Genomic DNA, 13,416 nt, shown 5'->3' on the forward strand with positions numbered 1-13,416 from the left:
GCACGTGGGCTTTCTCTGGCTGCGGCGAGTGGGCGCTACGCTTCGTTGAGGTGCGTGGGCTTCTCATTGCTGTGGCTTCTCTTATTGCAGAGCACGGGCTCTAGGCACGCGGGCTTCCGTAGTTGTGGCACACGGGCTTGGCACACGGGCTTAGTAGTTGTGACTCGCGGGCTCTAGAACACAGGCTCAGTAGTTGTGGCTCATGGGTTTAGTTGCTCTGCGGCATGTGGGATCTTCCCGGACCAGGCAGGCATTGGCAGGCAGACTCTTAACCACTGAGCCACCGGGGAAGTCCCTATTAATATTATTTTGGGGGAATTCCCTGGCTGTCCAGTGGTTAGGACTCCGCGCTTTCACTGCTGAGGAAACGGTTCGATCCCTGATCTGGGAACTAAGATCCTGCAAGCTGGGTGGCGTGGCCAAAAAAAAAAATTATTTTGAAGTTGCATAATCTCTGCTTCCCAAAGATGTTAAATACTTACCTGTAGTTATCTCTTTTTTCTTCATTTAATATTAGGACGGGATTTGGGGGAAAGGGAGGGAAAAGCAATATACCGGGAAAGCCTGTATACAAGAAGGTGACCCTCAGCTTGATCCTGAGACCTGTGTAGGTGTTGTTTAGGTAAAAATAAAAGGAGAGGCATTTCAGAAGGAGAAGACTATGCTTCAAGACAAAGACACAACAGAGGACGTTGTTCGGAATCAAGGGACTCAAGTTTGGGGACTAGGCTATTCAGAGATGTGAGGGCAGGGGTCAAAGCTGAGGTGTGGTCCAGGCTGCACTAGCCTTAGGGGCCACATTCAGAGGGTCAAACCGTAGACCACAGCATTCACAGGTGATGGGAAACAACGGAGGCTTTTAGCCAGGAGAGCTTCACTATAGAAATGAATGGAATGAATGGGCTGAACAGTTTGGAAACCTTAGGGGCTTCCTTGAACCCAGAATCTGCCTAATAAAAGTGATCATGAACGCTTACTGTCTCATCCCACAAAAGTCCTATGAAGTGGCTTGTCCCTGTGTGACAGTTGAGGACCTTAAGGTTTAGAGAAGTTCATTAGTTGAGCCCAGGCACACAGCTGTAGGTGGAGGAACTCTCATTGGAATAGAGGACTACCGACTTCCCAGACAGTAGCGTTTCTCAAAATTAGGACTCAGTAGTGGATCCTAAGCAACAAGACATTTTGTTTTAACACAGACTAGAAAGTATCAGGGCATGTGGCACGTACACTGTTTCATGAAACTTATGTTTCAGTTATATGTGTGTACGCTCTGTGTGTGCTGGGTCAGGAAGAAAAATGTATTTCTTAGTGTGCGCCTGTTCAAAACGTTATAAAGCTCCTACGGTAGTGAACTTCTGACAGTCCAAAGCAGTCAGATTCAACTCTGGACCACACCTCCTAAGGCTCTCCGAAGTCAAAAGTACCTTTTGAGACAAATGTATCTCCTGATATTAGTCCAGACACTAAAATGAACAAGGAAGAAATTCCCTAGACCACAAAGGGGTCACCAACCTCCCACAGCCCACAAAACCCAAAAGTCCCTAAAAATCACCCAGCTCTGTACTAATTTCTAGGTTTAGAGTCTCTTTGTTCTTCTTAGGAAGCACATAGGTGATGTGCACCTACATAAATGTACACAAATATGAAAAAGTCAAAAAGAGAGAAAATAACATCGCGTGCCTAGTAAGTGTTCCACGCTTACTTGTTCTATCTCCAAACATCAGCCCCCCCCTACTCCCTCTTAGAGAGGAGGTGAGCGCTAAAGCTTCCACTTTTTTCCTGTTGCTAATGTGTTTCATCCTCTCCCCATTGTCCCACTGGTTTGGCATTTCTATGGCAGCTCCTCTACCCTGTAAGAAACCTATTCTTCCCATGGAGCGCAACAGGAGGTGGGGCAAGAAAACCCTGCAAACATTTAAAACGAACAAGTACAATATCGGGAGGATTGGTCCTAGCTCCTCCTGGCCTGGGTCTAAGGCACAGGGCTTTAAGTTGAACACCAGGAACCCTAAGGAATTATCTGCAAAATAAGATGTCATGTACATTTTTCTGGGTCAGAGTTCATAGGTTTTATCTGATTGGGAGAAAAACAAAAAGTAGTGAGGTGGGATGAAGAAATTATTCAGAAATGTTGCTGGCCACCTCCTGGCACATGAGGCTGGTTGCCTTTTAAGGGATAAGAATAGGAGAGAAACCTCTCCCGGGTCCTAAGAACTCCTCCCTGGGATGCCCAGCCTCAGTGGGAAATGCAGTTATTAATTAGCAACTACAGGAGGGCCCAAAAGAACTACCCCATTCTAGCAGGATTCAACTGCAGGGCCCCAGTTTCGGGTTAAAGATATATGTACCCACCCCATGGAAGGCACTCTACAGATATTTATTAAACAAAAGAAAGGCCTTAAATCTAAGCAGTGTACGGGAGCGCCTACTTCCTTAATCTCCTTCATCTTGTCTTAAACTTTTCACTGTATGATGCTGCCTTTTTTTTTTTTTCTTGAATGCAAGGAGTTAATATTTGTTAAGTGTTTAGAACAGTGCCCAGCACAAAATAAATACCACATACGTGTTTGTTAAATAAAAACAAAGAACCCTGAGTGGGTGTATTGTATTGTGTTGGTGGATTTTCATGTCTACATCTAATTCACATGCTTGATCCCAGAGCCAAGCACTGTGCTGGCAGAGGAGTTGCTAAATGGTTATCGAGGGAAGGAATTGTGCCCATTCTCAAACGTCGTCTCTTAAACTTTTTTTTTTTTTTTTTTTTTTGTCCACACCACATGGCTTGCGGGATCTCAGTTCCCCGACTAGGGATTGAACCTGGGCCATGGCAGTGAAAGCCCAGAATCCTAACCACTCGGCCACCAGGGAACTCCCATCTTAAATTTAATTCTTCCTATAAGCCTGTGAAGTCGGTAGGGTAAGGATTGTTACAGTAGTTTTCTTTTAATATGTGAGGAACATGAGACCTTACTTCATCTCCAGAAAACTTGGACTCTAATAAACCTTTCGGACTTGCAAACATGAAGGACTTGCCTGATAGATTTCAGGGCTCGGATCTGAACCCAAGATTCCTAGAGTTAAAGCCCTCTGCCCCTCCCCATGCATTTCCTGTACTTTCTGGAATGTTCCTCAGCTTGAAGACGGTGTTCAGGAGGCACCTCCCTAGAGGGTAAGTTGTGCAGGTGGCAGTTTTCAGGCTGGAGTAGGGAGAGAGCCTCTACTGGTATGACAATGAGGAGAATTAGCTCTCCAGTTGGCTGTTTCCCCGCCCCCATGCCTCCAAGGCCTCCTCCTGGTCTGTGGTCTCACTGAGACTTCACCAGTGACTCAGAGAGCCTCTAGGAAGAGAGGGTGGGAGGAAGACAAGCTGTCATCCAGAGGTGAGGCGGGACTTGTATATTAAGCAATCCAAGATGACAGTCATTCGTTTTACTCTGAGGTTGTTGGTATTTTACTGGAGTTCTCGTTCTTGTGTTTCCATATCCACTATATGAATAGCCTCATTCTCCCTTCTGTGTTCCTGGTCTCTTATTCATGCTTTCAGCGATCCTACCCAGCCTCCTGGCTTTAAACACCAACCACATGCTTGTAATTCCTACATGCCTATTTCCAGTCCAGGCCTCACCCCGGCACAGAAGACTCACAAGTATGCAGCTGCTTACTCCACACCTCCTTTGGGTGTCCAGCAGGTACCTCAAATGGAGTAAGTCCAAAACTAAACTCCTGACCCCTCCCCACTCCTCATGCTCTGACCCCAAACCTGCTCTGTGCAGTCTTCCCTCTCTTGGTCGAGGGCAGTTCTCTCCCTGCATGGACTCATGCCAAAAACCTGGGAGTAGTCCTGGACTCCTCTTTCTCTTGTCGATGAAAAATTAATCCGTCAATCTAAGAAAGAATTGGATAATTTTATTTGAGCCCAGTTTGAGGATTGTAACCCAGGAAGAGCATCTCAGAAAGCTCTGAGAACTGTTCTGCCCCTTAGAAGTCAAGACACATTTTATAATGTTTTTTATGTATTTATTTATTTTATTTTTATTTATTTTTTGCCTGCGTTGGGTCTTCGTTGCTGCACACGGGCTTCCTCTAGTTGCGGCGAGCGGAGGCTACTCTTCCTTGTGGTGCACGGGCTTCTCATTGCGCTGGCTTCTCTTGTTGCGGAGCACGGCCTCTAGACACGCGGGCTTCAGTAGTTGTGGCACACGGGCTCAGTAGTTGTGGCTCGCGGGCTCTAGAGCACAGGCTCAGTAGTTGTGGCGCACAGGCTTAGTTGCTCCGCAGCATGTGGGATCCTCCCGGACCAGGGCTCGAACCCACGTCCCCTGCATTGGCAGGCGGATTCTTAACCACTATGCCACCAGGGAAGCCCTATATACGTTTTTTGAGCCAGAGGGCTGTACATTAAATGACATATGATCGACAGGTTACATAATTCAGATTTAAGCACCATCGTGGTGGGTCATGTGACCCTTTATAAGATCAAGAAGGAATATTATCTCTAAGGAGCGGTCTTGCTGAGGCTAGGAGAATTGCTTTTTACAGCTGAGCAGGCATTCCTGCTGATGGGGGGTGTGGTCAATGCAAAATGCAGACACACGATGCGGAGCGGGGTGGGGGGTGGGGGCAAAGGGCAAAGAAGAATCTTTATGTTTAAATCGTTCTTGTCTTGCCATAAATACGAATTTTAGTTCACACTCTCATGCCACAAACATTTCAATAAGTTGCTCAGTCAGTCTATTGGGAAATCTAGTAGGTTCTATCTCAAAGTCCATTCAGAATCTGATGACTTATCACTTCCATTGCTTCCCTTCCAGGCAGCATATCTCTTGCCTGGATCTTCACTACAGTAGCCTCCTGACTGGTTTTCCTGTATCCACCCTTGACCTCCTACAGCCTATTCTCAAAACATTAATCGGTCTTGATACTCCTCTGCTCAGAGCCCTCTAGTGGCCCCCCATTTCCCTCAGAGTAAAAGCCATCTTTACAGTGGCCCATGAGGCCCTACATGATGAGGCCCCAGTGCCTGACTCCATCTACTGTCCTCCAGCTACCTGGCCTCCCTGCTGTTCCTCAAACATGCCAGGCGCCCTCCCACCTGAGGGCCTTTGCACTGGCTCTTTCCTCTGCCTAGGCCTCTCTGCCCCGAGATAACTCCAAGGCTAAGTCTGTGTCTCCTTCAACTGTGTGCTCTAATTTCACCTTCCAGTGAGGTCTACCTTGATGACCTTATTTAAATTGCAGTCTGTCTTCCTGGCCCACAACCCCCTCCCCCGCTCTGTATTTTCATAGTATTTCACGCTGTCGGGTCTCCCATGTAATGTTCTTCTATGTCTGTTTTCCATCACTAGAATATATGCTTCTCATATTTTTACATGTTGAGTTCCCTGATATTTCCCCAGTGCCTAAAAAGGTGCTGGCACAGTGGAGGCTCAAAATGTGTTGAATGAATGACTGTCATCTTGGATCTCTTCAGCTTAAGATTCAAGTCCAGCCTTTGGTCACATGTCCAGCCTTACCTATGGATGACTCTCCCTCCTACCCTCTCTTCGCTCTCCTAAATATTCTCTAACTGGCCATGCTTGCCAATTTGTTTTATTTTTTTGGCCGTGCCACATGGCATGTGGGATCTTAGTTCCCTGTCCAGGGATCAAACCCGTGCCCCCTGCAGTGAAGCACAGAGTCCTAACCACTGGACCACGTGGTTAGGGGACTCCCCCAACTTGCTTTAAGATGTCTTTGAAGAGTTCACCTTAGTCTTAGGGAGCAGCCTGATGGTGCTGTCCTAGCGAAGCTGCCCCAATTCCCCCTCCACCCTCATCCCAGTAAGAAGGAGACACCCCCATAGTGCTGTTCCCAGTAGCCTTTCAGGTTCTCTAATGTAAAGACTCAGCGAGTTGAACCTGGAGACCACACCCTAAGGGAGGCAGCTGTAGGGGAGCGGGAACGCAGGGGAAACAGCCTTCAAGGGATCTAATTCCCCTCATTGTCATACCAAAGTGGCTTTCTCCATACCCGAGCCTGAAGACTTGGCCCTTCCCTGCAATACACCGTAGGGAGGTGCCGCCTGAACATCAGCTTTATGCTTAGAGTCCAAGTTTCCTGGCGATGGATTAGGGTCTAATTTTCCTCACGTATTAACTTCTGCAGAAATGGAAGTTAACTTGGGGAATGCTGATGGTGATGCCAAGCTTCCTATCCATAGGATGGAAATGGTTCCTGTTCATAGAGATGCAAATGAATTTTTGTCCAAAGGAGAATATAAACTCTTTAGTCCAATTCTCCTGTGAACCTGTGGTAACAGCTTTCTGGTTCCATCATTAATTAACGAGTTAAGTAAAATCTTTGATACGTGTTTATTTTCTACGTATATAAGAGTCGCGATTTCACCTTTTTTTTAAAAAAAGTTGTTCTTTAAAACTGTAAGGGAGGAAAAAAATATATTTTTTTCCTCTACCCTCCTAGGTGTTCAGGCTGGGGCACTGTCAGTTAGATTGACAAAAGACAGGTTAATAAGAAAAAAAGCAAACGTTTTATTAACCCATGCATTGTGTAAGTAACACCTGGGAGTACCCAGCAATGAGTAACTCAAAGAGGTGGTTAGAGGATACCTAATTTAGTGTGGGAAGGGAGGGGTGGAAAGGGCACCTATGGTAAAGCAAATGACCTTTTGGAAAGATAAATGGGCCCTTAGAAGGATAGATGGGAGATGTGGTAGTTTGTGACAATGTCTGGGTGTGAGGCCCACTTCTGATCTCCCAGAAGGGAAGGTTAGAGTTGCCCTGGGAAAGGGGATTTATGGACACAAATTCTTTGGCGAGGCTCTGCTTTTGGGCAGAGAAGGGATTTCAGGAGCTCAAGTGACTTCCGCTGAAACTTATCCTTATGCATATGCAAAGTGGCATGTTTGGGGGTGGCATGTCCTGGTCCCTGACAACACTTATAAAATTCATTTCCCTGTATTGTTATCATCTCTAGAACAGTGCCAAGTGTAGAGTATGTTTTCAATTAGTGTTTATTAAATAAACGATTGCCGGGTTGCAAAATTGCCTAGCCAAAGACAGTCGATGGCAACAGACATACATAAAATCACAGTGGCCTGAAGGATCTCCCAGACAATGCCCAGAATTATAGAAAGAGGATCCAGCAACCTGTCTGCCCAATGTCTTGTCTTTCACACTTTCTCCTCACATAAAAGTGCTGCCAAGGGGGCTTCCCTGGTGGCGCAGTGGTTGAGAGTCCACCTGCCGATGCAGGGGACGCGGGTTCGTGCCCCGGTCCGGGAGGATCCCACGTACCGCGGAGCGGCTGGGCCCCTGAGCCATGGCCGCTGGGCCTGCGCGTCCAGAGCCTGTGCTCCGCAACGGGAGAGGCCACAACAGTGAGAGGCCCGCGTACCGCAAAAAAAAAAAAAAAAAAAATGGTGCCAAGACATGCTATGGATGACAGCATTCTTAGTCTGAGTGTCCTATCAGGGAAGGTTTCATAAGGAATTAACATTGATTTGGGGTTTAAAAGAATGAACAGGGATTCTTTATGTGGAGAGATGGAGAAAGGGGAGTTTCTAAGTGGAAAAGTGCAGTGGGCAAAGGCATGTGAGCATAAAGAAAGCGCACCTCACATGAAAGCAAGGGAAATGTACCGTGACTACACTCAAGAATGTGAGGGGGACTAAATAGGAAACGAGGTTGGGAAGGTAATGCAGAGATCATTTTGATGGCCCTGGTCTGAATCTGGTCATCATTCAGAGGTGGCGCGGAGCCATGAAAGGCTTTTGATCTGGGAAAGAGCTAGCATGAGTTTTACATTAATATTAACTTGGCATTAACTTACATTATTATGTAAGGTAGACTGGAGAAGACAGACATCTGTAGGGGCAAGGTAGCTGGAAATATAAAACTGGAGCTCAAAAATATGTTGGCGATAGTGACAAAGATGTCAGAATTATCACAACTGTGGTGTTGGTTGAAGTGAGGGGACAAAATTGAATACTGAAAACGTTTTAAGTGTATTATCGATTACAGTGTTTACCTTAATTTTCTTACTTGCTGCTCCCCCATTTTTTTCCCCCACAAAACTGTGAGGCCCCAGGGTAGGAACTGTGTCTTCTTCCTGCTTGTTTTCCAGTGCCCAGCAAAGCACCCGGCAGATGCGTTCAATAAACATTTGCTGAAGAAAAAGAACATGCAGAAAAAGGAGAAAGCACTTTTTTTCAGAGAGGTGGTAAGGGCAAAATGGATGATACTGAAAAGTTTTGATACAATGGTGACAGCATTTATGGCCATTTTATTGGATGGCTTCGTATCTTTTCAGGAAAGCATTTCCTGTGCTGCAGAGCATCACGTGATTGACAGTAGGGTTAAGGGCTTAAAGTAGAGTGAAACAATTTGGAACAGCTGCAGCCAGAAATGTGCTTGGGGGATTCCCATATGCTTGCGGCCTTTTTTTAGTGCTGTTCTGTGTATCTGGCATGCCCCCTCCAGCAGGCTTCTCCCTGCCTCTCTAATCTCTTATTTAGTCTACTCATCTTTCAAAGCCTAACTCAAATGCCACCAACTCTTCTGGGACATTGTCTCTTGATACTCTTTCAAGTTAGTCATTCCTTTTTCTATGTTTACATTTCTCTCCTTGTTAATCCTGCTAGATTATAAATTACTTGATGATAAGAAGGGGGTTTTACTTCATCTGTATAGCCTCCTCCTGACCTGATGGGGAGCAGTCATTCCATAAATGTTTGCTGATGTTTAAATCAAGTAATTTTAGGAATATGATTGCTAAGTGGCGGGGAGTACAGAACTGAAGTTATATGGCTTGAGGTCTTGGTAGACAAGATCAGCATGGTTTTCATGATTACCAGGAGGTGATGGACTAAGAGAACCAGGAAAAGGTTCAAGAACTAGAGGTGGTGTTGCAGGCAGATGAAAATCCAGTAAAAATCATGATTGTTTTTTCCTGTTGGGGAAATCTGAAGTTTGGTCCCCCTATCAGGGAAAACAAAGACATGAAGCTCACGTGTATTTTATGGAAGGAAAGGACACAATGTTTTCCCACCTAAGTTACTACTTCACAGCGAAGCCAGACAAAGAAGGAAAGCCAACGATGAATCCCTCAGTATCAAACCTAGATTTTAACCATAAACTTCTACTCCTTAACTTCAGCTGGGCTCGAAACTTTTGTAAAAACAAAACACATTTTTTCATTTCACATTTTCTCCTTCATTTCCAAACTTTCTGGAACAGCAGTTTCTGAGCAGCGAAATGAGTGCAGGTGGGACAAGGAGAGGTAACTGTGGTAAGCAAAACAATGAACTGGATGGCTTTAGACTGCCGTGTTCAAATCCTGGTTCTGCTATGTGCCTGTGAAATGGGGATAGATAACGCCTACTTGGAAAAACTGTGAGAAATAAACTAGATGTAAAAGCACTTAACACAAGGAGTGTATGTACTCTGACCAGATCATGTGCAAGTGGTAGGAAATGCAAAAGTGAGGAAGGTATGCAGGGGAAAGGTAAGTCTTCTCCCCTCCTTAGCCTCCACTCTCTCAATTCCCCTCAGAGTCAACTCTGGGGACCGTTCTGTGCATTTACTTCTTTCCTGGACTCAGCTGTGAGAACTTGAGTCTGTAACTCAAATTTAAAATTCCTTATAACACAGGGAACTATACTCTATTTTGTAATAACCTATAAGGGAAGAGAATCTGAAAAAGATTTTATATATATATGTATATATATGTATGTATATATGTATATATATGTGTATGTATGTATATGTGTGTATGTGTATATATTATGTGTATGTATGTGTATATGTGTATATATGTGTATGTATATATTATGTATATATCTATATATGTGTATATATGCATATATGTATATGTGCATGTATGTATGTATTATGTATGTGTATATATGTGTATGTATATATGCATATGTGTGTATATGTATACACATATATGTATATATGTGTATATATATGTGTATATATATGTGTATATACACACACACACACACACACACACACATATATATATCACTGAATTGCTGTGCTGTGCACCTGAAACTAACATGATCTTCTAAATCAACTATACTTCAATAAAAAAATACACATATAAAAAATTTTTAAATAAAAATAAAATTCCTTACCTGTAAAATAGAAAAGTTCTGAGCATTTAATGCAACAATTACTACTTTATGGTTAAAATGCTACACAAATATGAGGTGTTCGTATTCTTAGAAAAAGGAAGGCCTAGACAAACATAGTGTATTTAGGTTTGTTTAGAACAGAGATCTCTTGGACTCTTAGAATCACCCCCAGGCTTGACTGCTTTGTTCCATTTCCTTTCCTTTCCTCGTCTTTTTTTTTTTTTTGGCCGCACCGCGTGCCTGCATGCAGGATCTTAGTTCCCCAATGAACCCGGGCCCCCTGCAGTGGAAGCACAGAGCCCCAACCACTGGACCACCAGGAATTCCCATCCTTTCTTCACCTTGACCTCAGCTAGAGGGCAAGACTGAGTGCCACACAACTTGAGTCTGCCTCCGTCTGTCCCACAGGTGATCACTTACTCCAGTCGTCATGTTTACAATAACTTGACTGAGGAGCAGAAGGGCCGAGTGGCCTTTGCTTCCAATTTCCTGGCAGGAGATGCTTCCCTGCAGATTGAGCCTCTGAAGCCCAGCGATGAGGGCCGGTACACCTGCAAGGTGAAGAACTCAGGGCGCTATGTGTGGAGCCACGTCATCTTAAAAGTCTTAGGTAAGACAGAGTGCCCTCGTAAATGCCTACATCTTATTAATAAGGTCTTGGTGACGGATAGGCAAATGTGTCACACTGTTACAAAACTTCTTGTTCAATCCTTCGTATTATACAGACGTCACCTAGTCCAGTTCCCTGGGAAGAAGTGTGTATGTTTTGTATTTTAGTCGTAATGAAAGAAGAAAAAATAATCACAGTTTTCCACGGTAGCCCATTACAAAATTTAAATATCCTCTAATGTTTAAATAGTATCCTCATACTTAACAAATCTCTCAGATCTGCTTCAAGTCCATTTCTCTGTTTTGTGATAGCAAGAACTACTAAGTTCTTAATTGCTTACAAGTTAATGAACTTCTGTCCCTGTTTCAGTATTAGTAAAATCACACTCAACTTTCCTAAAATTTCCAATTATAAAAGTTTCTCTTCTTTGAGAAGTGATGAGAGAGTTTCTGAGGCAGCCTCTAAAAGTTACAACAGCACCACTGGAAACAGCTGGAGTTGGGTGTATATGTGTGCAGGGGATGGAAGTGGGTGTATTTTGGAGAGTGGTGTAAAGCATGGCGAGGTAACAAAGTACTATTGAATCCACACTCAAAAGTTGACCATGTGGGTGGAAAAACAAGTCAACAGGATGTAGTTCTTCCACTGAATCGGGTGTTTGGGGATCTTTTTTTTTTTTTTTTTTTTTGCCAGTGAGACCATCAAAACCCAAGTGTGAATTGGAAGGAGAGCTGACAGAAGGAAGTGACCTGACTTTACAGTGTGAGTCATCCTCTGGCACAAAGCCCATTGTGTATTACTGGCAGCGAATCCGGGAGAAGGAGGGAGAGGATGAACGTTTGCCTCCCAAATCTAGGATTGGTAAGTCATCTTTCTACCGGTCTATTGAGATAGCAGGACAGTACTCTCTCCATGAATTCTAAATCTGGTTTTGTCAGCAACTCACAAGGTGACTTTGAACACACTGCTGGACCTCTTTGAACTTCCATTTTTCATCCCTAACGGGGACAGAAAAATCTGTCTTTTCTTTCCTCAAATGGCAAAAATAAAAGTGGTAAGGAGATTAGGAATAAATGTACTCTATAAATTCATTATATCTAATTATTGTGTTTAGTATCCCTTAAATGTTCAGAATCTTTTGTAACTTTTGAGGATGCACTGCAGTTTAAAGGAACGTTCACCTTTCTTCCCACATTCCAAAAAGGGATCGATTCTCTCACCTCATCCTTACCAAACCGTATTATATTGATAGAATCTTAGGTCAGTGACATAATAAACGATAAATATAGACCTTGTCACTAGGGGATTACAGTCATCTTTCTGCTTGTGTAGACTACAACCACCCTGGACGCGTCCTGCTGCAGAATCTCACCATGTCCTCCTCTGGGCTCTACCAGTGCACAGCGGGCAATGAGGCCGGGAAGGAGAGCTGTGTGGTGCGAGTGACTGTTCAGTGTAAGTACGCAAAGGGTTGGTTTGGTTTTGTCTCTGCAGTGGTTCAGCGTAAAATGTTTTTAATCACAAGTAAGAGTAAGGTCAACATCTTTATCTACAGAAGAACATGGCTATCACTGAAATAAATTCAGTAGTTACCAAGGACTGTTCAACAGTTGTAGCTAACTCTGTATTTATAGTATGTGTGAATTTTCCAGCCCCCTGAAGAAATTTATTATATCCAGGAGGGGACCAAAACCAAATGGAGGTTTCCTTTATAGATATACCCTTACAAAGGGTAACTTCTACTCTGTTTTCAGAGCTTCTCTTGTGTCTGCTGTTTCTCAAAAATAATCAGCTAAAAATAATCCTAATGTCAACGAGGCATATTTTGGGGTGTCGTATTCTGCTCCCCTTCAATATCAAGAGGGACAGTCATACACCAAGAAAGGGTATATGGGGAACTCAGGAAGATAGATACAAAGATCTGGAAATACTCATCTTGTCCAGAGCTTATGTTTTTTAAGTCTATGTGTTGCTTAGCTTATGCTTGGTTTTACTTTTGCTTTTGTTTCTGAGAAAACAGATGTACAAAGCATCGGCATGATTGCAGGAGCGGTGACAGGTATGGTGGCTGGAGCCCTGCTGATTTTCCTCCTGGTGTGGCTGCTAATCCGACGGAAAGACAAAGAGAGATACGAGGAGGAAGAGAGACCGAATGAAATCCGGTAAACCTCCCGCAAAATCCCCTTCCTCACCTAGGCTGCCTTTCTACCGCCAGCTCCCCAGCTCCCTAGTGACAACAAAAATGTCCCATTTCCTCTTAACCTTAAATCTGTTAAAAGGATTATTCTGGTGGGTAAGGAGCTCCAGCCTAGGGGCAGGAGGACTGGTTTACCTTGGCTTTCTTGTGAAACTATCCGCAACAGGGATGCAACAGGGACGTAATAGCTAAACTCTGCGTTCCTTCTCATTGCCTTCCACTTGTAAAGGCCATGCAATAGAGAATGGGCCTAGCCTACGGGCCATGAAAGGGCTTCTGCAGACAAACTCCCAGTCAAGGGGACTGCTGTCTAGACATCCAGTAGGGAGTGCCCATTCCCCCAGAGTAACAGGGTGGACCTCGCGGCCAAGGGGCCGCACACCCGCCCAAGCCCGCCGGAAGGGCGCAGGACGCAGGGGGAGTCCCTGTTTCCCTACGTGGTAGCTCGAGGTTTCCGCCTTGAGGAGCTGATCG

General features: G+C 44.5%; 1 protein-coding gene across 3 annotated transcripts in view; it reads left to right on the forward strand.

Moving 5' to 3' along the window:
• Positions 1-13,416, forward strand: part of CLMP (CXADR like cell adhesion molecule) — a 90,154-nt gene that overhangs the window by 74,230 nt on the left and 2,508 nt on the right. For 2 of the 3 annotated variants that reach the window (XM_033861884.2, XM_073808049.1), the window contains 5 exons: positions 8,122-8,217; positions 10,544-10,745; positions 11,439-11,606; positions 12,078-12,200; positions 12,766-12,907. In XM_033861884.2, coding sequence (XP_033717775.1) covers positions 8,122-8,217; positions 10,544-10,745; positions 11,439-11,606; positions 12,078-12,200; positions 12,766-12,907 — 731 coding nt within the window. The remainder of the gene's footprint in view (positions 1-8,121; positions 8,218-10,543; positions 10,746-11,438; positions 11,607-12,077; positions 12,201-12,765; positions 12,908-13,416) is intronic. The other variant, XM_019941738.3, reaches the window with a different exon arrangement.

The sequence above is a fragment of the Tursiops truncatus genome, chromosome 8, assembly GCF_011762595.2.
Source record: "Tursiops truncatus isolate mTurTru1 chromosome 8, mTurTru1.mat.Y, whole genome shotgun sequence".
Taxonomy (NCBI): domain Eukaryota; kingdom Metazoa; phylum Chordata; class Mammalia; order Artiodactyla; family Delphinidae; genus Tursiops; species Tursiops truncatus.